This window comes from Oryctolagus cuniculus, chromosome X (assembly GCF_051225735.1).
Source record: "Oryctolagus cuniculus isolate XC-2025 breed Fujian yellow rabbit chromosome X, ASM5122573v1, whole genome shotgun sequence".
NCBI lineage: Eukaryota > Metazoa > Chordata > Mammalia > Lagomorpha > Leporidae > Oryctolagus > Oryctolagus cuniculus.
In genome coordinates, this window is record NC_142888.1 from 9,843,189 (window position 1) to 9,868,693 (window position 25,505).

Consider the following 25,505-nt stretch of genomic DNA (forward strand, 5'->3'; position numbering starts at 1 on the left):
TCTGGGTCAGCATCTCTCCAGTCCCCTTGGCTTCCTTCAAGTGGCAACAAGAAAGCGGTCACATCCTTGGTTCCATCCAAAGGCAGGAGAAAGGGAACGCCTAGTATCTTCCCTGCTCTTTTTAATTTTTATTTTTTATTTATTTGTAAGGCAGAGAGACAAGATGAAATCTCCCATGAGCTCATTCACTCCCCAAATGCTTGCAACAGCCAGGACTGGGCCAGGCTGAAGCCAGGAGCCAGGAACTCCATCCAGGTCTGCCATATGTGTGGCAGGGACCCAACTACTTGAGCCATCACCTGCTGCCTTCCAGGGTGCATATTCGCAGGAAGCTGGACTTGGGAGCAGGCCTAGAACTCGAACCCAGGCATTCTGATGGTGGACATCCCAAACACATCTTAACCAATGCACCAAAGCCCGTCCCACATCTCTCTCTCTTTGTCTCTAGAAGAAAAACCTTTCCCAGAAGCTACCAACAGACTTCCCCTGAGATCCCATTGGTCATAACTGGATCACGTGCTCCCCCTGAACCAATCACTAACAAAAAGCTCCTTCCACACACTCGACTGAGAACAGTCAAGTGCTTGGCCCTCCTTCCCTGAGCATATTGTTGTTCCAGGCACTTTCTAAAAAAATCTCCCTTGAGCTAAAGAGAAGTGGAAAATGGTTGTTAGGCAGGCCATTGATGATGTGTGTGACAGCCTCCTGGAGGCAGTGCTAAGTCCTGCATGGAGGTGAGCAGGCTCTGTGGCAGGAGGAACCACAGGGCCTGAAAGCAGGTCTGTGGAACGGGAGGAGTGTGGCATAGTCAGGCTGGTAGACCATAAGGCAGGGTTTTAGACCATAGCAGGACATTTCCTTTTTCTTTATTCTGTGCACAAGGAGAATGTGCTACAGTATTTCAACAAATAAGGTGACTGTGGTGCCAGTGCTGTGGTCTAGCAGGTTAAGCCACTGCCTGCAGCATGTCCCGGCTGCTCCACTTCCCATCCTGTCCTGGCTGTGCCATTTCTTTTTTTTTTTTTTTTTGACAGGCAGAGTGGACAGTGAGAGAGAGAGACAGAGAGAAAGGTCTTCCTTTGCCGTTGGTTCACCCTCCAATGGCCGCCGCGGCCGGCGCGCTGCGGCCGGCGCACCGCGCTGATCCGATGGCAGGAGCCAGGAGCCAGGTGCTTTTCCTGGTCTCCCATGGGGTGCAGGGCCCAAGCACCTGGGCCATCCTCCACTGCACTCCCTGGCCACAGCAGAGGGCTGGCCTGGAAGAGGGGCAACCGGGACAGAATCCGGCACCCCGACCGGGACTAGAACCCGGTGTGCCGGCGCCGCTAGGCGGAGGATTAGCCTATTGAGCCGCGGCGCCGGCTTGTGCCATTTCTAATCCAGCTCCCTGCTAATGCACCTGGAAAAGCACCCGAAGATGGCCCAAGTCCTTGGGCCCCGGCAGCCACGTGGGAGACTCAGATGAAGGTTCTGGATCCTGGCTTTATCTCTTTTTTTTTTTTTTAAAGATTTATTTATTTATTTGAAAGTCAGAGTTAAACAGAGCAGAGGCAGAGAGAGAGAGGTCTTCCATCCACTGGTTCACTCCCCAATTGGCCACAGCAGCCGGAGCTGCGCTGATCCGAAGCCAGGAGCCAAGAGCTTCTTCCAGGTCTCCCACGTGCGTGCAGGGGCCCAAGTCCTTGGGGCATCTTCCACTGCTTTCCCAGGACATAGCAGAGAGCTGGGTGGGAAGTGGAGCAACCAGGTCTCAAACCGGCGCCCATATGGGATGCCAGCACTTCAGGCCAGGGTGTTAACCCGCTGCACCACATCACTGGCCCCACAGCTTTATCTTTCAAATAAACAAACAAATCTATTTAAAAAAAAAAAAGGAAAGGAAGAAAGAAAGAAGGAAGGAAGGGAAGGGGAAGGTAGGAAGGAAGGAAAGGAAAAGAAGGGGCTGGCGCTGTGGCGCAGCGGGTTAACACCCTGGCCTGAAGCGCCAGGAGACCCGGAAGAAGCTCCTGGCTCCTGGCTTCCAATCAGCACGGTTCTGGCAGTTGTGGCCATCTGGGGAGTGAACCAGCGGATGGAAGACCTCTCTCTCTCTCTGTCTCACCTCTCTCTGTGTAACTCTTTCAAATAAATAAATAAATATTTTTTTAGAAGGAAGGGAAGGAAGGGAGAATGCGGAAGAAGGCAGGAGGGGAAGGCAGGCGGGAAGGAAAGGAAGGAAGGAAACAAAGGAAGGGGAAGGAAAGAAAGAAAAGGAAGAAGGTGACCTGAACTGGGGGAGCGCAGCGATCCCTCTGGCTGCAGTGTGCAGAATGGATTTGAGGGCAGCAACAGCCCTCTGCTGGTGTGGAGGCTCTGGAGCAGCATGGGAGAAACAGTGCTTGCTTTAGGGCTGTGAGTCTGCAGATCCAAGAGATAGTGAATACAAGCAGTGGCCCTTGATGAGTCAGAAAGGGAACCTGAAGGTGCCCTGTGTGTCTCCTGAGTTGCTGGTTTGCAGTGCTGGCTCAGAGATACCTAATAATAATAATCTTCTATAATACCAACTCCTTTTATTTTAACAACCCAAGGAGGCCAGTACTATCATTACTTCTGTTTTGTAAGTTCTAATGAATCAAGAAGTCCCAACATTCTAACTCAGAAATTCATGCGGCCTGCTGTTCACTCATTTGCTGCAATGTGAAACATGAAATTAATGCAGTACCTTCAAAGACTCTCAATTGTGTGTTCTTTTTATTTTCTTTTTTTTTTTAAGAGCCTTAACTTATAAGATTAGAGAACTGACTCAGGAAATAAGTGGAGCTGGAGAGGCCTGCTATCTTTGCTAAGACCAGGGTCACACACTTGCAGGTTGAGAATATGTCAAGGGTTAGTGTCATGGAGGGAAGTCACCAGATGGACATAATGGAAGAGAGAGCTAGGAGGATTGCTGATAGTCACTGAGTTCTTCTATGGACATGCCAGTGTTTTCAACTCTGTACATGCACATTCTCTCCTTTAATCTCCAGGTCTGTAAATTATGTGAGCCTTTCCACAGATGAGTAAAGTGAGGGTATTCAAGGTTCAAAATCCTTGCCCAAGATCCCACAACTACTAAGTGACAGAGCAGATCACTGACAGGTCTGAGGGCACTACCCATGTTACTACTGATCTTTTGGGAAATACAATACCCATGGGCAGTCTCACTTTGCACAGTGGTGCAGGAGCGGAAAGCTGAAATTCTGCGAAGCAGACTTAATGGGGAAAATTGTGACTGTCCTGTGACCTTTAGAAATGTTTCCTGAAACATTAATTACTGTCTGTTTTAAATATATGAGAGCACTTCACAAGGGTTATGGAAAATGGAATGAAAAGACAAGTTATTTTGGTGCAACAAATTCTGAAATCCATGTATAAGCAGGGTTTTGAGAAAGTCCATAGAAAATGGGGATTATGGGAAAACTATGTATGCATTTAAACATTTCTGCACCAAAATAAACTTATCTTTTCATTCCATTTTCAACAAACTTTGCAAAGTATCCTTGTATAGGAAAATGAAAGGAAAAACTCATGCTTAGTACACTGTAATTTACAACATTGCAACCATTGAGAGTGAAAGTGTTTTGTTTCTTTGTAAAAAAAAAAACTCACCAACTGCAAATATACTCAAAATCATTGAATTGCATACTTTAATGGGTGAATTGTGTAATATGTGAAGCTGTAGAAAAAAATTTACCACGAGGAGTTTGAACAGCGCTTGCCTTCTTATTCTTATGTAACTCACAGAAAAGGAGCAAACATCTTTTCTATGCCTTGGTGGATTGTCATACTCCTTTGTAAGTGCGGATCGGCTGCCAACATTTTATCCCTTACACTTTAAATGTTGCAAAATATTTCAGAGTTCCTTTAACGTGAAGTGGTTTTTGGTCAGCATCACTTCCTCTGGGACAGCTAAATCCTTTTCATCACAGTCATTTTGCTCATTTATGTTGATAAGCTCACTTTCACCACATTCCTCTAGCTGCGTATCTGCAGTCTTTTGAATGATGGCCATGTCAGTTCCCACCGTTACCGTTACCTATTTCTTCTAGAATTCCATTTGCATTCGATTCCAGTTTCACTCCCAGTGTTACTGCTTCTTATTTCTTTGTTAACCAGTTCCCCCTTTCAGTGATCCATTTTTGTAAGATGTCACATGAGTTTGTCACTGGCAGACAGAGACAACACAGTCATATACTTTACTCTCTATGTTTGAACTGAATAACAGATACACAGTGACCAATCATTGTCAAACTATGAAAGATGTGACATGATTTGTCACTAATCATGAGGAACATCTGTCATTTATGTAGTGATCTGTGGCCTGAAGGGCTAGCAGTTGGTCATGGTTAAACACTGCTGACTGAAATTTGAACCACATCATTGGGATACCAGTATTATTTAACTAAGTGGTGGTGATTATAATTCATGCATGCCAAAATGATACAAAGGGAGGAATACTGTGGGGGGGGGGTGTGCGCATGAGAGAGCCTGTGAGTGTGAGAGAGTATATGTGTGTGTGTGTGTGTAGTATAAAGACCTCATGATTAATCCTCTTCCTAGCATTGTAGCTCCTCCTGCCCTATCTCCATCTCTTAAGTGCACATTTATAATATCAAGGTGATTATATATATACTTGTATTTTTTAAGTTCCTAATTCAATATCATTTTAAATTGGATAAAAAGAAAAATGGGATTTCTACAAATATTCCAAATGAGAATAGCAAAATTCTCCACTTAGCACCAGAGATGAGCTCATTAGTTCTGAAAAGATTTTGTGCAAATGTCCTGTCAACCCAAATATGTCGTGAATGAGCCCTACTAGGAATGCAGAACACTTAGCTATTATTAATTTTTAGGCTTATCCTAGGTTTAATGTATTTGGTTATGTTTGCCATAAAAATGTTGGTGCATCTAGTAAATATTTAATGAGTGTGGTACTTTGTGCATGATACTGTATGGCATGAATCCTGCTTTCCAGTATGAGAGCTAAGATACACACAGATAAATGAAACATTTAGAGTCACGGAAGAGACTTCTCAATCTAGTTCAGAGATGGGTTCAAGGAAAGCCCTTTGTTTTAAAAGATTTACTTATTTATTTGAAAAGCAGAGTTAGAGAGAGGGAGAGACAGAGATCTTCCATCTGCTTCCCCAGATGGCCCCACACAGCCAAGGCTAAGCCAGACCAAAGCCAGAGGCAAAGAGCTTCATCCAGGTCTCCCACATGGGTGGCAGGGCCCAAGCACTTGGGCCATCTTCTGCAGCTTTCCCAGGCCCATTAGCAGGGAGCTGGATCAGAAGTGTTCATATGGGATGCCGGCATGGCAGTCCATAGCTTAACCTGCTATGCCACGATGCCAGTCCCAAGGAATGCCTTTTGGATGAAGAGATATTTGAATGGAACCTTGGGAAATGCATCTAACAATGTTCTAAAGCTCCCAAACAATCCTTTAAAAAAAAGTGGTTGATAAATTTATTTGAAAGTCAGAATTATAGAGAACTTCCAGATGGCTGCAAGAGCCAGGGCTGGGCCAGGCCAAAGCCAGGAGCCAGGTGCTTCATCCAAGTCTTCCACATGGGTCGCAGGAGCCCAAACACTTGGGCTGACTTCGCCTGCTTTCCCATTGGTAGGGAGCTGGATCGGAAGTTGAGCAGCCAAGACACAAACCAGCATTATGGGACGCCAGCATCACAGGCGGTAGCTTTACCTGCTACGCCACGGTGCCGGCCCCACAATCATTCTTTTTTTTTTTTTTTTTTTCTGACAGGCAGGGTGGACAGTGAGAGAGACAGAGAGAAAGGTCTTCCTTTTGCCGTTGGTTCACCCTCCAATGGCCACTGCTGCCGGCTCGCTGCAGCTGGCGCATCGCGCTGATCCGAAGCCAGGAGCCAGGTGCTTATCCTGGTCTCCCATGGGGTGCAGGGCCCAAGCACTTGGGCCATCCTCCACTGCACTCCCTGGCCACAGCAGAGAGCTGGCCTGGAAGAAGGGCAACCGGGACAGAATCCAGCGCCCCAACCGGGACTAGAACCCAGTGTGCCGGCGTTGCAAGGCGGAGGATTAGCCTAGTGAGCCACAGCGCCGGCCCCACAATCATTCTTAATCATTTTTTTTCCATATAGTATTCCAGTCTTCTGGATGAGACCCCTGCATCTTCTGGTGGCAGAAATAACTACTGGCGAAAATTAAACCTTGAAAACATCCCCAGGACAATGATGATATATGACATACTTGATTATGCAGAGTCCAGAGTAATCTCAAACCGTCTACAAAAAGAAATGAAGTATCTGTTACAGAGACCAGGAACAGAAGAAATGCGTCAGCACCAGCTACAGATTGTTTCTGAAGTTAGGTAAAGGATATTCTTCATCATTTACAACACAAGGGGCCTTTCTGAAAATGTTCACATTCTGCCAAATAGCTAAGTGAAGATAATAATAGGGCTTTGGGGAAAGATAGGGTTGGGGCACATTGCTCAAAACTTATGCAACTTTGTAAACAGTGCACTGACAAAAAGGACAGTTGGTTCTTGGGGAGGTAACTTGTACCATGGACCAAGCAGCTCAGTGTGGCTAGAGGCTGCCGCAGTAAATGTGAAAAATGTGCAACAGTGTGGAAGTACCAGCGACTGTGTAATTAGAGCAGGTAGTGGACATGAAGACAGTGCAGGTGGACGTGGGGCCTTTCTAGTGGACATGTGAAAGACTGTAACCTGCCCAGAGCCGAGAGCTCTCTGAGGTGGGGAGGAGGGTCAAGGGCAGCAACAGTGGGTTTGTTTGTGGTGGGGGAGGGGTGTGTCTGAGGACAGCCCTTTGTTTTCCCAGATCCAGCCTAAAGGGCTCCCGCTGCCCACGCAGCACAGTGCTGCTGAGGGCTTTTTTTCCTTTTCCACTGCAGGTTATAATTCTATTCTTGCTATTCTGGCTCCCCTTGCCTTGGATAAATTGCATAGAAATTACAGTGACATTATTGTCTCCGTTACCAATAGCGTGTGAGCCAATTCACATTATAGAAACACATGTTGTAGCAAAATAGATGTATTGTGATCTGAAACAAGATGGACAGAATATGACTGCTCCAATTATATTCCTTTTTTCTTTCCATTACTAAGTCTCATGTAGCCCATCTTACTTACAAATTACACTGGATTTCTTAAGAAAAAGACACGGTGAGACTGAAGAGGGCCTATTGTTTTCACACACTCATAACTGAAATGAAAAATACTCCTCTAATACATGAAGAAGACACTGAAGGCCCACAGTCAAGCAAACATGCTGGTTTCTATTTTTTTCCAAGAGTGGAGATGAGTGATGCTGACCCAATAATGAAATTTAAACCATTTATTTTATGATCAAGGCTATATATTTGCCAGACAGATGGCACAGTCTGTCATCACGAAATAGATTTTCTCTAACTCATCCACATGAGCACTGAATGTAGAACTTAACCCTATTACCACCAAGGTCAAATAAATGATGCAATTTTCTCTGCCACCATATATGATAACCCCAGGCTACTTGCTGTTTGGATTCATGCTACTGATTATCCAAGCATGAGTCACTTAAGAGCCAGAGTGGTAGCCAGATTCTAAATCAATTAAAGAGGGGCAAATGCTTTCATAATGAAATCAGGGGAGGCCATCTTAGTTTGGGATCTCCCAGAAACAAAGCCCGAGGCAAGGGTTTGGGTACAGGTAGTACATTTGGGAGGTGATCCCAGGGACCACTGATGGGAGACGGTGGGGAAGTGGAACAGTGAGGGAAGGCAGCCCTGTGTGTGTGTGTGTGTGTGTGTTAGTAAGCAAGTTACCACAATGGCTAAGTGGAGCCGAATCCCTCCCGAGAGCGTCAGAGTCACCACAGAACATGCAACTCGGGGCCTTCCCACGGGAGTGGGGGACTGACACACCCGCACCCACCAGTCATCGGTTCGGGGCTGCTCAGGAGGGGAGGCAGTAATCCTCGGCACGGCCAGCCGTCCCTGCTCGTGCACTCATTCCCAGAGAAAGCTCCCAGGCTGACAGATGCACATGCTGGCCCTTGGAAGTGGCGCCTATGCGCCCTGCACTGGCAAGGTCAAGGGGACTGTGGGCGTGGCACCAGCTCTGTCTGATCCCAACACGGATTAAAACAAAAACAGCTTTGGTCAGCCATTATGAAAGGCAATCCTTTTTTGTGTTAGCGCATGGTGAAAAACACGCACATGCTACTACGCAGTGCTTTCCAGGAAAGCTAATTTTAAATCAGTACCAGGTTTGGTTAAGTTTCCTCACCCCTGTTGTCAGCACCATCACCTACACATCTTCGTAAACGCCAGGTTAAGAACTACGCTGTGTAGGCTCAGGCAGCGATAAGTCTAAGCTAAAAGCTTACACGCAATGTGGCTGTAATTACACTAGTGAAATAAATAAATATCAATGATAAATGATATCCATCAAATTTAGAACTTGCTTTACATTTAAATTTTATTTTGTTTGATGTTCCTATCTGCAATTCAAACATTTTCTAGATATCCTACATCCTTCACCAGTAGCCCATCTTCATCTCGGCTCTCCTACCTCCAAAGCCAGTGCAAACACATGGGACGTCGATCCAAGCAAGCTAAAATCAAAGTTGAAAAAATGAAGAAAGCTTATAAGACGGGTAAAGAAAAACCTGCTCTTGAGGTGACTATAAGTTTAACTTGTACTCCATTCATTGTTTTACAGACAATATTCAAACTGCCTGTAAGTAATTCTACTTATGTAAAATATTCCTGATCTTTAAATTCACAGCTGAAACCTCTTTGGCATATTATACTTGGGGTAGCACAAGACTGCTTCCATATTGATAACATGTATTTTAAAAATTCTTAATAGCTATTCTAACAAACAACAGCTGTTTGGGCTCCACATCAGCATAAGTTAGCAAAAAAACAGTCTCCATACACTGTTGATTCAGCACGTCTCTGATGGTACTTTTTCAAAATGGAAGTCATTTCTATTGAAACGTATTAAAAGCTATGCTATAGAAAGTCTTCCTCAGTATAATTTTACATTGTGGAAATGTTTACAATAAACATTCATATATTACTTTATAATTTTTTAAATCTGTAGTAAATATTTTGGGGATGAAGCTAATTGTAAAGCATCAAATATAAAAATATAAAGTAGCAAAAACCAAATATTAACACCTTCTGTTTTTATTTATAAATCTACCTAGAAACTGAAAACGGAAACACCAACTCAGAAGCCACAAGAGACAATCATCCTCTCCACCCCATCTTTTGACATTGTGGAGGTGAAAGAATCTGCATCAGATACCGAATTGGAAAAAGAAGAAAAGGAATTATTTACCTGGTGTGAAAACCTGCATATTGATAAATCTCCATCCTCTTAATGCGTAGCTAACTGATAGAAAGCCAACCTTGTTTAACAATCTGCCTCTCTATTAGTGATGAGCATGAGTCATAGAGGAAAATAAAATAGAAGCAAGTCCTCACTATGCTCTTGTAACTAAATGTGTGACTTATTTGTTAGCCCGTTTGGATCACCATAGGTGCAGATATTTTTACCAACAGAATTTTAATCTAAATTATTTCTGTTAGATGCCTTCCAACTCGCGGTATACTGTTTTGTTCAAGAAATAATGAGTAAATTAGACCCTGGGACCTTTATTCCATTTTGATTTTGCTTCATTTAAAAAATATCTGAGCAGGCCATGCTTAGCATAAATATTAGAATTCACGGAATAAAAGGCTGCTCTGAGTCAGGCTCCAGCGTCTTTTTTTTCTAGTTTCATGTTGTTTTTGCAGAACAGCTTGTGAATGACTTACTCTGAATTATAATAAAAATAATAATGGATTTGTTGCTGCAGTAGGCATGACATAGCATACCTAATCATTACTGAGCATTGTAAGCACCTGGGGCAAAGTGCTGCATCCACTTTCATGCTGTACTTTGGGTATTTTTTAAGGATAAAGACTGTTTTGAGTAATATTTATCAATTTCATTTTGAATTGATAAATTCTCATTCCTGATATAGTGCAAACTATTGATTTCTTCTGTGATCCAGGCTATTGGATTATATCAAACCTTAACAGAGGCTATGGTAACTAAATAAAGTGTCATTATTTATTGAACTTTAAAGATACAGTTTTTTATTTTGCTTAACATTTACAACTGGTTGATTTAAAATTGGTAGACTGATTGCTGATCTAACTCAAGCATGGCAGCCTATAAAAGGATCCTATGCACTGCTAAAATATTCTCTGAAATGAATGAAAAAGAATATTGGAGTAGATATATATGATTCCCACTAGAATATATTTAAAACATAAATGTGCACTCTTTAATATTAATACATCCTTGTTTTAAATAAAAAAGGAAGGATAATCCCCTTGTTTTCAGAGCTTGTACTGGACACTGATTGCATGGAAAAATGCTTATTTGTCTCATGAGTCACACATATTCTCATTCATTAATTTGATAAACAGTCCTTCACCAGATCTAACACATGGCAGACTCAGTCCATCCATAGTCCGTGTAATAAACAGCTAAGGAAGATTTCAGCAGCAAGATGGAGGAGGAGAAAGCAAGGACACATTCTAGGTTTCCAGGTACTCCCTTCTCGTATTTCATTAGCTATAACTTCATCTCACCATGGTATCTAGCTACAAGGGAGGCTGGGAAATGTACTTTCATTTGGAACAGTTATGTCCCCAACTAAAGCTCTACTGTTAGAAAAGAAGTACATCATGGATATAAAGGTACAGCTAGCATCTACTGCAGAGATCATGTCTCCCATTAATTTTTTAACTCACATTAAACAATGTAACCACATCACAGAAAATTCTTTTAAAAGTAGGCTTACACATAATGCCATCACCATAATACAGCAACTGTTTTCATTTGCTTTTACCTTTCTAATCTCTCTAGAGCATACATTATTTTCACATGATTGTGTTCATAGGTGACATAGATTTAAGCTTCATATTTAATATTGTATCTTAAAGACATTTCACTAAAAATAATTATAATGGTCACATGATAGCCCATTGGATCAACAAGGCATACTTAACCATAGCGGTATTGTTGGAAATTTCAGTTGTCTCTAATATTTCACTACAGAACATTATTAACAATAGAATGAACACCTCTATATACAGTTTTCTTTAAAAACATTTATTTATTTATTTATTTATTTATATTTGAAAGATCAATGGGAGAAGGAGAGACAGAGAGATCCTCAACCACTGGATGACTCCCCAGTGGCTGCAACAGCCAGGTCTGGGCCTGGCCATAGCCTGGAGCCAAGAACTCCATTCTTCTCTCCCACTTGAGTGGCAGGGGCCCAAACACTTGGGCCATCTCCTGTTGATCTGCCAGGCACATTAGAAGGGAGCTGGATCAGAAGTGGAACATCTCTGACTTGGAACCGGTGCTCTGAAATGGAATGCCAGCACCACAAGTGGAGCCTTAACCTGCTGTGCCACAACACCAGCCCCCAGTTTTCTTTCTTTTGGTTATCCTTCTGTTATTTATCTTTAACCTGATCACACTGTAATCAGAGAACATGATTTGTATGATACTGTTTCTGGGAAACTTGTTGAGACTTGCTTTATAGCCAAGTACATGGTCAATTTTCATACATTTTTCATGCACTGTTAACAGAACTATGCATTTCCTATAACTGGATACAAAATTCTGTACATTTACTTTTGTTCAAGCTTATTGTACTCTTTATGTTTTCCATATGCTAACTTTTCATCTGTATGAGACATCAGTTAGTAAAAAGTATATGTGCTGTTATGTCCTACTATGGTATTGGGCTTGTCAGTTTGTCCTCATAATTTTGTCAATATTTACTTTATGTTATTCAAAGGCATCATTAGTTAGTTACTAGGGGCCTTCAAAAAGTTTGTCAGAAAATTGAAATAAAAAGTCACTTGAATTTCCCATGAATATTTTGAAGCCCCTTGTGTAATAACTGCAGAGTTAGCATCTCTTCCTGGGAAATCCCATCTGTTCTCATTATGTAGTTACTCTCTTTGTTTCCAATCATGCACTTTTCCTTGAAGATTATTTCATCCAGTAAGAACAGAGCTACTCCAGCTTTTTCTGCTTAGTGTCTGCCTGGCATATCCTTTTCCATTTTCTTTTATTTTTAACCTTTTTATATGTCGGAGACTGGCTAGATGTTCACTGATTTCATTTCCTCTTCCTGGGAATGCATTTCCCAAACTTTTTTTTAAAAACTTATATTGAGTTCATGTGGATTGAGTCCTGTCCAGAAGGAATGTGAGCAAAAGTGATGTATACCACTTCCAAACTTGACCCCTAACATGTTGTACATGGCTGGTGTTCATTTTATCTCTCCCCTGTTCATATGGCTTTAGACAGAAAACTCCAAGGTGGTAGAAGCAGGATTGGAGAACCCCAGTTTCCCATGTCCCTACTGAGGGAGAGACAGCCAGGGTAGCAGCTGGACAGGACGAATTACCATGTGAGCAAGAAATAAACTTTGTGTGTCAAGCCTCAGACATCTTAGGGGCTCTCACAGCACCTGACATTAATTATTCTGATATACCCGGTCTTTGTATTTTACATTTTCTCTAGGAAACAGTTAATATCTGGATTATTTTGTTTTGTTTTAATCCACTCTGAGAACATCTTTCTTTTTTAAATTTACTTATTTATTTGAGAGACAGACCGCGCTCCCATCAACTGGTTCACTTTCCAAATGCCTATAACAGCTGGGGCTAGGCCGGGACTGCAGCCAGGAGCTAGGAACTCAATCCAGGTCCCCTACATGGGTGGCAGGACCCAAGTACTTGCCATCACCTACTGCCTCTCAGGATCTGCATTGGTGGGAAGCTGGAATCAGCAGCTAGAACCAGGAATCAAACTCAAGCACTCTAGTATGGAACAAGGGTATCTTAAGAACTAGACCAAATACTGGCACCAACATCTTCCTAGTGAGTTTTGTTCATTTGTATTTTATTGTAATTTTAATTGTTGATATATTTGGGATATTTTTACCAATTTATTTTGTGCTATCTGTTCTGCATTTCCTATCTTTTTTATACTTTCCTCATTTCTTTCAAAGTGGTTTTTAAAAAGAAAATTATTTATTTGAGAGGCACACAGACAGAACTCCTGTATCCCCCAAGTGCCTGCAGTGGCTAAGGCTGGGACAGGGCCAAAGCCAGGAGCTGGGAATTCACTGCAGGTATCTCACATGAGTGGCAAGGACCCAACTACTTGTGTCACCACTGCTGCCTCTCAGGATCTCCATCAGCAGGAAACTGGAGCCAGGAACCAGAGCCAGGACTTGAACTCAGGCACTCTCATATGGGATGCAGATATTTCAACCAGTGTCTTAACTGCTAGGCCAAACACCTGCCCCAGACTATTATTTTCATTTTGCTGGTTTTTTTTTTTTTTTTGGGGGGGGGGTATATACTCTGTTACTATTCTTTGTGATTACTCTTAAATTCTAGCATGTGTACTTAAAGTCGAAAGTTAATCAATAGCTCTATTCCTCCCTAACTTATAATGCTATGCACAATCCTCTTGTCTTACAAGTTATTACATCCAATATGTTAGCACTATTCTTGTGTTTCACCTCCACATTAGACATTATTTTTGTTTTATAAATCTCAGACTTTCATCTAGTATCATTTCTTTAATCCTGATGTATACTCTTTTTTTTTTTTTTGACAGGCAGAGTGTACAGTGAGAGAGAGAGACAGAGAGAAAGGTCTTCCTTTGCCGTTGGTTCACCCTCCAATGGCCGCCGCGGCCAGCGCGCTGCGGCTGGCACACCGCGCTGATCCGATGGCAGGAGCCAGGTGCTTCTCCTGGTCTCCCATGGGGTGCAGGGCCCAAGCACTTGGGCCATCCTCCACTGCACTCCCTGGCCACAGCAGAGAGCTGGCCTGGAAGAGGGGCAACCGGGACAGAATCCAGCGCCCCAACCGGGACTAGAACCCGGTGTGCCGGCGCTGCAAGGCGGAGGATTAGCCTAGTGAGCTGCAGCGCCGGCCCTGATGTATACTCTTAAAAGCTTCTTTCACAAGCATCTGATAACTCTGCTTCTGCTTTTCTGAAAGGCTCCTCGCTGACTGTATTCTTAAATCCATGACTGAGGTAGCTATCCACCCTGACAGTGTTCTCGCAGCAGTCTGAAGTGACGGTTCGGCTTTCCTCTGGCTGCTGCCTCCAGTCTAATCATTGTTTTCAGATGACCTCCCTTTTCTCTCTGGCAACTTTTAAGATTCTCTCTTGGTATTTTGTGCTCTTCAGCTATGCTGAAGATCAACTCTCCCGCATTCTCTCTCTTTTCTTTCCATTTCTTTTGACCTGAGTATCCTTTGAGAGCCTGACTTTATGCAGAGGTCTCAGTTCCAACCCTCCACCTTCCCTGAGCCCGAGATCTTGTCTCCACACGTAAGGCCATGAAAACCCAAAACGTTCAGTTCCTGGTGTTGTCAAATGTGCTCAAGGCATCAATCACTTACCACATTCGTTTGTAGCTCTTTTTTCGCACTCCTGAGACTTCCTTCCTACAAGCTCAACTATGCCTTTTTTAAAAAGATTTATTTATTTATACAAGAATATCAGAGAGTCAGAGAGAGAGAAGGTGAGAGGGAGAGGGAGAGGAAGAGGGAGATGGGGAGGAGGAGGGAGAGGGAGTGAGGGAGAGAGAGATGGATCCTGCATCTGCTGGTTCACTCCCCAGTTGACCACAACAGCTGAAGCTAGGTTGATCCAAAGCTAGGAGCCAGGAGCTTCTTCCGGGTCTCCCACACGGGTGCAGGGGCCCAAGGACTTGGGCCATCTTCTACTACTTTCCGAGGCTGTAGCAGAGAGCTGGATCGGAAGAGCAGCAGCCGGGACTTGAACTGACGCCCATATGGGATGCTGGCACTGCAGTCATTGGCTTTACCCACTACAACAAAGCACCAGCCTATCAACAACGCCTTTAAAAACATGTTTTTGCACTCAAGGAACAATTGTGCATAGCTAGTACTTAAATAAGGGTGTGGGGCTGGTGCTGTGGCATAGCAGGAAAAGCTGACACCTGCAGTGCCGGCATCCCATGTGGGCACCATTTCGAGTCCCAGCTGCTCCACTTCTGATCCAGCTCTCTGCTATGGCCTGGGAAAGCAGCAGAAGATGGCCCAAGCCTTTGGGTCCCTGCACCCACGTGGGAAAACCCAGAGGAAGCTCCTGCCTCCTGGCTTCAGATGGGCACAGCTCCGGCCATTGCAGCCAATTGGAGAGTGAACCAGTGGGTCAAAGACCTCTCTTTCTCTCTCTCTCTCTCTGCCTCTCCTTTCTCTGTGTAACTCTGACTTTCAAATAAATAAATAAAACTTTAAAAAATAATAAATAAATAAAATAAATAAGGGTGTAAATAAAAACTCAAAATAGGGTCACTGTAGATGTAATTTGTTAAGAAGAGGCCACACTCAAGTAGGGGGCGTCAATCCAGAGTGCCTGGTGCCATTAAAAAGGGGCAATGTGGACACAGAGACACAGGGAGACTGCCTGAGCGAGACTGCAGCGCTGCTGCCCCCGGCCAGAAGGGCTTGGACACGTCCTTCCCCAGAGTCTTTGGAGGGGCATGGCCCTGCTGACACCTTAATCTCAGATTTCCGGCCTCCAGGACTGTGACACAATCAATTTCTTTTTTTGTTGTTGCTATTTTTTTTTTTTTTGAAAAGAAGAATTAGAGAGAGAAAGGGAGAGAGATCTTTCATCTGCTGGTTTACTCCCCAGATAGCCGCAGTGGTCAGGGCTGGGCCAGGCCAAAGCCAGGAGCTTCTTCTGGGTTTCCCATGTGGATGCAGGGGCACAAGCACTTAGACCATCCTCTGCTGCTTTCCCAGGCACGTTAGGGGGGAGCTGCATCAGAACTGGAGCAGCCGGGACTCAGGGACTCAAACCGGCATGCATGTGAGATACCGGCATCATAGCCAGCAGCTTAACCTGTTAAGCCACAATGCTGGCCCCAGTAAATTTCTGTTCTAAGCCACCCACTTAGTGGTATTTTGTTAATGACAGCTGCAGGAAACTAACTCATGACTTTACAAATGCTGTATGAATATCTGACCCTATGTTAATACTCTTGGATTCAGAAAACAGAAAAAAGGATGTTTTACATTTTATGTAGGATTTCTATGGCTTTTGCAGTGGGATAGATTTTTTTTTCCAAAATATTCAGTCTGCTTGTTCTGTCTGCTTGTAAGCCAAAGTCCACTTTGTGACTTCATTCTGCACAATTATATCCCTCGGATAAAATCTTGAGAGCAGTACTACTTACATCAGAGATTTCAAACATCTTTATATATAGCTGTTTATATGCCTTGTCATATCGCGTTCCAGCTGTTCACTCTCCGAGTGGTGAGTACAACATTGATGTTTGTGTATCCACTTCAGGGAGGCAGAGTGCTATAACAGAGTAGGAGCTCTGAATTAGCCAAGTTCATTTTCTCTCTCCCTAACCACCTCATTCTTCCGTTATTCACATATATAAAGATTAAAGAAATTCTTTTCCTTAAAAGTTTTATTGTGCTTTGAGATGTAAGCGAATTCAGAAAGAAGGGGCAGGGTGGACATTGAACTTAATAATCAAGATGCCTAAGTCAAGTCCCACACTGGAGTGCACCTGGCTCCCATGCCTGGCTCCTCCCCTGACTGCAGCTTCCTGCCAATGTACACCCTGTGCAGTGGTAGTGATGCCTCAAGTGACTGGGTCCCTGCAACCCACATGGGACACCTGGATTTTGTTTCCACTCCCAGGTGAACCCTGGACTAACCCCAGCCTCTGTGGGCATTTGAGGAGTGAAACAATAATGCTTCTCTCTCTCTCTCTCTGCCTCTCAAAAATTTTTTTTTTTTTAAATAAAAGGCACCATTTGAGAGAATGATGACAAATGTAGGAGATTTTTAGCTAAAAATGCTGCCTTGAACATCTAAGACTCTGTTCCCCACCTCAAAACCTCCTAAAATAACACTAAAGGGATTTTTTTAAGGCACAAGCCTTCAATGATAGAGATCAGAGAAAACAGAAGCAACATTCTGTCTGTTGGAAAGCTTATGAATGAGTGGTGTTGATGTAGCAGATCCAAGAGAACAGAATCTTCACTTAATCTTAACAAAAGCTGAGAAACAAACCGTGAGACATGCCCTGCCACCACCCCCAGAAGACTCGGGAAATGGCTTCAGCAGGTTACCTTTGGGAGTGAGGGATAAAGGAGGAGGAATTGGTTGAAAATCTGTTTCAGGGCCGGCGCCGCGGCTCACTAGGCTAATCCTCCGCCTAGCGGCGCCGGCATACCGGGTTCTAGTCCCGGTTGGGGCGCTGGATTCTGTCCCGGTTGCCCCTCTTCCAGGCCAGCTCTCTGCTGTGGCCAGGGAGTGCAGTGGAGGATGGCCCAAGTGCTTGGGCCCTGCACCCCATGGGAGACCAGGAGAAGCACCTGGCTCCTGCCTTTGGATCAGTGCAGCGTTGCGGCCACGGCGGCCATTGGAGGGTGAACCAACGGCAAAGGAAGACCTTTCTCTCTGTCTCTCTCTCTCACTATCCACTCTGCCTGTCAAAAAAAAAAAAAAAAGAAAAAAAAAGAAAATCTGTTTCAGAAGCCATTAGAACAGCAATTCCCTTCTCCACTGTGATGGGTTCTATTGTGACTACCCTCCTCATAGGGTACGTGGAAGTCCTAACTCCCAGTACCTCAGAATGTGACTTTGTATGGAAACAGGGTTGTTGCAGATGTAATTAGGTAAGAGGAAGTCATACTAGAGTATGGTAGTCCCCTAATCTGCTAAGAATAATGGCCTTTTAAGATGCTAGCCATGTGTTGGCACCAGGGCTGTGGCACAGAGGGTAAAGCTGCCACCTGCGATGCTGGCATCCTATTTGCGTGCTAGTTTGTGTACTGGGTGCTCCATTTCCAATACAGCTTCCTGTTAATGTGCTTGGGAAGGCAGTAGAAGATGGCCCAAGTGTTTGGACCCCTGCCACCCATGTGGGAGACCCGGTTGAAGCTCCTGGCTCCTGGCTTCGGCCTGGCCTAGCCCTGGCTTGTGGCCATTTGGGGAGTGAACCAGCAGATGCAACATCTCTCTGTCTCTCTGTATAATTCTGACTTTCAAATAAATAAATAAATCTTTAAAAAAACAAACAAGATAGCCATGTGAAGCAGAAATCCAGGGAGGACACCATGTGATGACAGAGACAGAATTACTCAGCAGCAAGCTAAGGGCTGTCTGAGACAGACAGCCAACCACCATAAACTAGAACAAGGCAAGAAAGACTCTCCCCTACAGGTTTCAGAGGGAGCATGGACCTGACGACAACTTGATCTTGGACTTTTAGCCTCTAGAACTGTGAAACAATAAATTACTATTATTTTAAGCCACCCAGTCTGGGGTACTTTATTACAGCGCCCTAAGAAATTAATACCAGGGCTTGGGGGTATCCAAAAAGTTTATTTTTTTATTATTTTATTTTCATTTTTCTTATATTTTTTATGTTTTTATTTTTTTTATTTTTACAAAAAGTTTATGGGAAAAGAATTCATGGATTTCAAAAACTTTTTGCACCAAAACTAACATCTTTTAATTCTATTTTCCCAGAAACTTTTTGAAGTACCATTGTAGATTCACTCTGCCTTCAGGCAACTACCATCCCTTCACCTGGGCACAGGGATGGAGCCTTTTTTGTCTAGAGAGGGCAAAAGAGAAGTTCTCTGGACTGGGAAGCGTGAGGCACAGCTACGGGCCAGGATACTGCACTGAAAACTGCAACAGGCAGGGTTTGCAGACCCCTGCCTTCATCCCCCACCAGGTATTCACGATGCTGGCCCCGAGGGAAAACTCCATTTTCCGAGAACTTCTAAAAGTATTTAGAATTCTATATAGGAAATAAATATATGCTTACTATATGTGATCATTTATATATATTTATTCAGAGAATTTTGGATTTTAAGAGCCTCAATATAACTACTTGAATCTAAAGTTACGGAACTCTCCCAAGAGTAAATCAAAACCACAAAGCTTTATTGTAACATTTTAAGATTTATTTTAGGGGCCGGTGCTGTGGCATAGTGGGTAAAGCTGCTGCCTGCAGTGCCGGCATCCCATATGGGCGCCAGTTTGAGTCCCGGCTACTCCACTTCTGATCCAGCTCTCTGCTATGGCCTGGGAAAGCAGTAGAAGATGGCCCAAGTCTGGGTTCCTCCACCCGCATGGGAGATCCAGAAGAAGCGCCTGGCTCCTGGCTGCAGATTGGCACAGCTACAGCCATTGCAGCCAATTAGGGAGTAAACCAGCAGATGGAAGACCTCTCTCTCTCTCTCTGCCTCTCCTTCTCTCTCTGTGTCACTCTGCCTTTCAAATAAATAAATAAATCTTTTTAAAATTTTTATTTTATTTATTTATTTCAAAGGCATAGTGACACAGAGAAGGAAACAAAGAGATCTTCCATCCACAAGTCACTATTCAAATGCCCACAACATCCAGAGCTGAGCCAGACTGAAACCAGGAACTAGGAACCCCATCCTAGTCTTCTGTGTGGATGGCAGGGGCCCAAGCATTTGAGCCATCTTCTGCTGCCTTCCAGGATGTATTAGCAGGAGGCTGGATTAGAAGCAGAGGTACTAAGACTTCAATATAATACGTGGCTGTCCCAAGTGGAAGTTTAACTCACTGTAACTTACCTGTAATATTTTAGAATATGAGTACTGAAGAAAGAGGTAGTATCATAAGTTTTGAGAGGGGAGAAATTGATTTCCCAATGGAGGACCGAGATTAGACTTCCCAACTGCAACACTGAAGGCTAGAATTCTGAGGAAGGAATGTCCTATCTAGAATTCCAAAATCAGCCAAACTCTTGATCAGGTGTGAGGGTAGTATAAGGATGTTTTCAGACACGCAAGATTACAGAAATTTTACTTGCCATATACATTTCTTTTTTAAAGATTTATTTATTTATTTGAAAGTCAGAGTTACACAAAGAGAGAAGGAGAGGCAGAGAGAGAGAGAGAGGTCTTCCATCCGCTGGTTCACTCCCCAGATGGCCACAATAGCAGGAGCTGTGCTGATCCAAAGCCAGGAGCTTCTCCCAGGTCTCCCACAGAAGTGCAGGGGCCCAAGGACTTGGGCCATCTTCTACTGCTTTCCCAGGCCACAGCAGAGAGCTGGATCAGAAGAGCAGCAGCCAGGACTAGTTTCTGAAGAAACTCTGGAGTCAGGGCACATGTGGTGGTATAGCAGGTTAAGCTGCCACTTGGGATGCCCACATCCCCTGTCTGGGTACCAGTTTGAGTCCAAGCTACTCTGTTTCTTTTTCTTTCTTTAGATTCACTTATTTATTTGAAAGGAGAGAGAGAGAGAGAGAGAGAGAGAGAGAGAGAGAGAGAGATCTTCCAAATGCTGGTTCACTTCCCAAATGACCACAATAGCCAGGGACAGGCAAGGCTAAAGCCAGGAGCCAGGAGCCTCCTCTGGGTCTCCCACATGGGTGCAGAGGCCCAAGGACTTTGGCCATCCTCTGCTGCTTTTCCAGGTGCATTAGCAGGGAGCTGGATGGGAAGTGGAGCAGCCAGGACTCGAATTGGTGCTCACAAGGGACGCTGGTGTCAGAGGCAGCAGCTTAACCTGCTATGACACAACACCAGCCACCAGCTACTCTGTTTCTGATACAGCTTCCAGCTAATGCCCCTTGGAGGCAGCAAATGATGGCCCAAGTACTTGAGTCCCTGCCATCCATCCATGTGGGGGATCTGGATGCAGTTCTTGGATCCTGGCTTCAGTCCCTCTCTCTGTCTCTCATTCTGCCTTGAAATAAATAAAGGAAATAAGTAAACCTTAAAAAAAAAAGCTGGAAGATATTGCTTCACCAATGCAAGAGTATAAACAGATCAAGAACATGAACATAGGTTGCAGCCTAAGGATAAAACGCAAGAAAGCTAGCGGAAATTTCTAAGATGATGGGGAAATCCCAATGTGCAGCCATAGTGCAGATCTGCAGAAACAAATCCAGACTGAAGCAGGTCAGATGGCTCCTCAAGACATTTCTTGGGAAGATGAAATCATAAACCTAATGTGTTTGTCTATGAAAGAATATTTACTCAACTGAAACGAAGCCTGAAGATACGTACCAAATACATTTTTTAGAATAGGAAGAATAAAGTGTCAAAGGAAACAAAGCATAATCATAGTATACTGCATATTTAAGCAGTAAATAACATTTCTTTTTTTTTTTTAATTTTTTGACAGGCAGAGTGGACAGTGAGAGAGAGAGACAGAGAGAAAGGTCTTCCTTTGCCGTTGGTTCACCCTCCAATGGCCGCCCCGGCCAGTGCAATGCGGCCGGCGCATCGCGCCGATCCGATGGCAGGAGCCAGGTACTTATCCTGGTCTCCCATGGGGTGCAGGGCCCAAGTACTTGGGCCATCCTCCACTGCACTCCCTGGCCACAGCAGAGAGCTGGCCTGGAAGAGGGGCAACCGGGACAGGATCCGGCGCCCCGACCGGGACTAGAACCCGGTGTGCTGGCGCCGCAAGGTGGAGGATTAGCCTAGTGAGCCGCGGCGCCAGCCAGTAAATAACATTTCTATTTACTGATCTAATCAAACTTAAAATATAACTGCATGGGAGACCTGGAGGAATGGGAAATATGAGAGGGTTTCAGAAAGCTTGTGGAAAGTGGTTGTTACCTTTTAATTCATTTTCCACAAATTTTGTGAAGTCCTGTTGCGTGTATGCATGTAGTTATGGGGATGGGTAGGGAATAAAAGCCTTATCGCCCGTGATGGGAAGTCAGTAGGTGCTGTCTGCCGTCATCCATTAGGGCTGCAAGGACAGGACACGGGTGGCCTCCGGACAACAGAACTCAAGTCCTCACAGTTCAATAGGCTGGGACGGCCAAGATCAAGGAACAGGCAGGGTCACTGTCTGGTGAGCACTGCTTCCTGGTTCACAGGCTGGCTTTTCAATGTGTCCTCCCATGGCAGAAGGCAGCAAGTGAGCTCTCTGGGGTCCCTTTTATAAGGGCTTTATCCCATTCTTGAACGCTCCACCCCCATGGCCTAATCATCTCCCAAGGTCCCACCTCCTAATACCATCACACTGGGGGTTAGCATTTTAACATATGAATTGAGGAGGAAGCGGACACAAATAGTCAGTCTATAGCAATGTACAAAACTGAAAAACTAAGCATCATCTAATCCAGAGATGCAGAGGAAAATGCCCAAAAAATCCATTAAAATACTTGAAATGGTTGCCTCTGAGGATCAGAAAATGGAGGAAAGAGGAACACGGTCTGGTGGTTTTCATAACAATCATTGTAGAGCTATTTGGTCTTTTAAACTCTGCACAAGTATGCACTTGATTTTGAAAACTATTTTTTTTTCAAAATGGAAGAAGCAGAGGAACGGCTAGGATGCAGACAGAAGTGTGCTGGAGCAATTCGTGATGGGCTTGCTCAAGCTGGTTGTTAAGCTGTCAGGAATTTTGTGAGCTGCATATTAGGTACAGCCAGTTATTAACAATGAAATAATATAATCTTACAAGTAAACTACATTAAAACCACAGATATGATCCATTTTAAAAATAAAAAGCACAGGTATAGCTACTCAAAACTCATCACTTCTAAGTATTTTACTACATTTTACTATGATCTCATTTTGATGGTATGTGTATACCTATTGTGTCTGTATAGTGGAAATGCTATACATAGGGTGCTACTGGACATCTATTCCCAAATGCATTGTGATACCACATAGATAGCTTGGAAAATGTGTGTGTGTGTATGTGTGTATGTGTGTGTATATTTCTTAAACCTTTTCATTGTTAAGTATAGGGGTACTTCAAAAATTTCATTGAAATGGAATCAGTAAGTTTGGGTACAAAAAAATCTTTGAAATTCATTAATATGAGGCATCTTCTGAAAGCTGATGAAAATGTAGATTATGAAAAAACTATGCATGGATTTTAATATTTTACACCAAATTAAACTTATCTTTTTATTCCATTTTCCATGAACTCTTGAAGTACTTGCATATAACAAAGCTGTAGAAAACCATATACAGCAAATGTACACTTTAATGCATTATCCTAAGGCAACATACCTTCGTAACTACCATCCGCATCAGAACAGAGAGCCAGGACTGAGCACCTTAGAAACCCTCTACCCCCCGCTCTCCTAAGAGTAACCACATGCTGGGCTTTTATAATATTCACCTCATTATTTCAGAGTTTCAGCACATAAGCATGCATTAACGCTGTGGTTTTAGGCTGGCGCCATGGCTCACTTGGTTAATCCTCCACCTGCGGCACCGGTACCCCGGGTTCTAGTTCCAGTCGGGGTGCCGGATTCTGTCCCGGTTACTCCTCTTCCAGTCCAGCTCTCTGCTGTGGCCCAGGAAGGCAGTGGAGGATGGCCCAAGTGCTTGGGCCCCTGCACCCGCATGGGAGACCAGAGGAAGCACCTGGCTCCTGGCTTCGGATTGGCGCAGCACACCGGCTGTCACGGCCATTTTGGGGGGTGAACCAACAGAAGGAAGACCTTTCTCTCTGTCTTTCTCTCACTGTCTAACTCTGCCTGTCAAAAAAACAAAAACCTAAACCACTGTGGTTCAATGCTGCCATTTTTTATCACTTTTACCTTTTTTTAATCCATAGGTTCTCTATCCAGTTCTTTATTTTCCCTTACCATTTGCTGATGAAATGTAATCATTCATCCTGTAATGACCTGAATTTAGCCAATTGAATTCCTACAGTATAGTTAACATGTTCCTTTATTCTCTGAATTTCTTGTAAATTGGTAGTTGTATGTAGACACTCATTCTTAGTTATTGAAAACAAAGACAACACAAATATTAATTCAGTAAGTGTAGGTTAATATGTCTTTGAGATTTATTTATTTATTTGAAAGGCAGCAGTGCAATTGTGGGGACAGGGAGAGAGATCGATCTTCCATTGGCTGGTTCACTCCCCAGATGACTGCAATGGCTGGGGCTGGGGCAAGCCAAAGCAAGGAGCCAGGATCTTCATTGGGTCTCCTACATGGGTTACAGAGGCCCAAGTATTTAAGCCATCTTCCACTGCTTTCCCAGGCACATTAGCAGGGAGCTGGACCAGAGGCGGAGCAGTCAGGACTCAAACAGGTGCCCATATGGGATGCCAGCAGCATAGGTAGCAGCTTAATCTACTGTGCACAAAGCCAGCATTTCTTACAGGATAAAAATATGAAGTTGTTTTTAAGGACTTTCGTCATTTCAGGCAACTTGACAGAATCTTCTTTTACCAAAAAAAAAATATATTTGTTTATTTGAAAGGTGATGTGAGAAAGAGATTCCCATTTGCTGATTTATTCCCCAAGTGGCTGCAATAGCCAGGGCTGGGTCAGGCCGAAGCCAGAAATCAGGAACTTCATTCGGGTCTCCCATGTAGGTAGCAGGTTATGAAGCACTTGAGCCATCATATGATGCCTCCCAGGTGAATCAGTAAAAAGAATTATCAGAAACAGAGTAGCTGTGACTTGAACCAGCACTCCTAAATGTGGCACTCTGCAGTGCCACAATGCCCACCCCAAAAGAATCTTCTGCAGTGACAGACATTAGCTTGCTTGCCAACTCAAGAGACTTCTCCAAAAAAATGTTAGGTCTTATGTGTGAAATATGTAATATTAACCTACAAAGGGACACCTAATAATAGCATAGAAATAGTACAGCAGTGTTTTCCTAAAGAAATAATTAGGGGTCAGCACTGTGGCGCAGGGGGTAAAGCCACTGCTGGCATCCCATGTGGGCGCTGGTTTGAGTCCCAGCTGCTCCACTTCCAATCCAGCTCTCTGCTATGGCCCGGGAAGGCAGTAGAGAATGGCCCGAGTCCTTGGGGCTCCGCACCCACATGAGAGACCCAGAGGAGGCTCCTGGCTTCTGATTGGCCAAGCTCCAGCCATTGTAGCCATCTGAGGAGTGAACCAGTGGATGGAAGACCTCTCTCTCTCTCTCTCTGCCTCTGCCTCTCTTTCAAATAAATAAATAAATAAATAAATAAATAAATATTTTTTTAAAGAAATCATTAACTAGGTGCCAGTGCTGTGGTGTACTGGGCTAAGCTGCCACCTGCAGTGCAGAAATCCTATATGGGTGCTGGTTCAAAACCCAGCTGCTCCACTTCCAGTCCAGCGCCCTGTTAAGGTACCTGGGACAGCAGCAGAAGATGGCCCAATCATTTGGGCCCCTGCACCCATGTGGGAGACCCAAGAAGAAGCTCCTGGCTTTAGTCTGGCCCAGCCCAATTGCTTTTGTGGCCATCTAGGGAGTGAATCAGCAGATGAAAGATCTCTCTCTTTCTGTCTCTGTAACTCTGCCTTTCATAAATAAATAAATCTTTCTTTAAAAAAAAGACTTCCTTTTCATGAACATGGTTAAATTTCTGTTTTTTTTTTTTTTTAAAGATTTATGGGGCTAGCACTGTGATGTAGTGG

General features: G+C 43.9%; 2 protein-coding genes across 6 annotated transcripts in view; one reads left to right on the top strand and one right to left on the bottom strand.

The window, feature by feature from the left end:
- Window positions 1-11,959, top strand: part of CXHXorf58 (chromosome X CXorf58 homolog) — a 29,707-nt gene extending 17,748 nt beyond the window's left edge. The window contains exons 7-9 of one of the 3 annotated variants that reach the window (XM_008272453.5): window positions 6,141-6,370; window positions 8,527-8,683; window positions 9,219-11,959. In XM_008272453.5, coding sequence (XP_008270675.1) covers window positions 6,141-6,370; window positions 8,527-8,683; window positions 9,219-9,395 — 564 coding nt within the window. In that variant the 3' untranslated portion in view covers window positions 9,396-11,959. The remainder of the gene's footprint in view (window positions 1-6,140; window positions 6,371-8,526; window positions 8,684-9,218) is intronic. The other 2 variants (XM_070067194.2, XM_008272451.4) reach the window with 2 other exon arrangements.
- APOO (apolipoprotein O) overlaps window positions 1-25,505 on the bottom strand; it is a 168,454-nt gene that overhangs the window by 115,662 nt on the left and 27,287 nt on the right. The window lies entirely within an intron of this gene.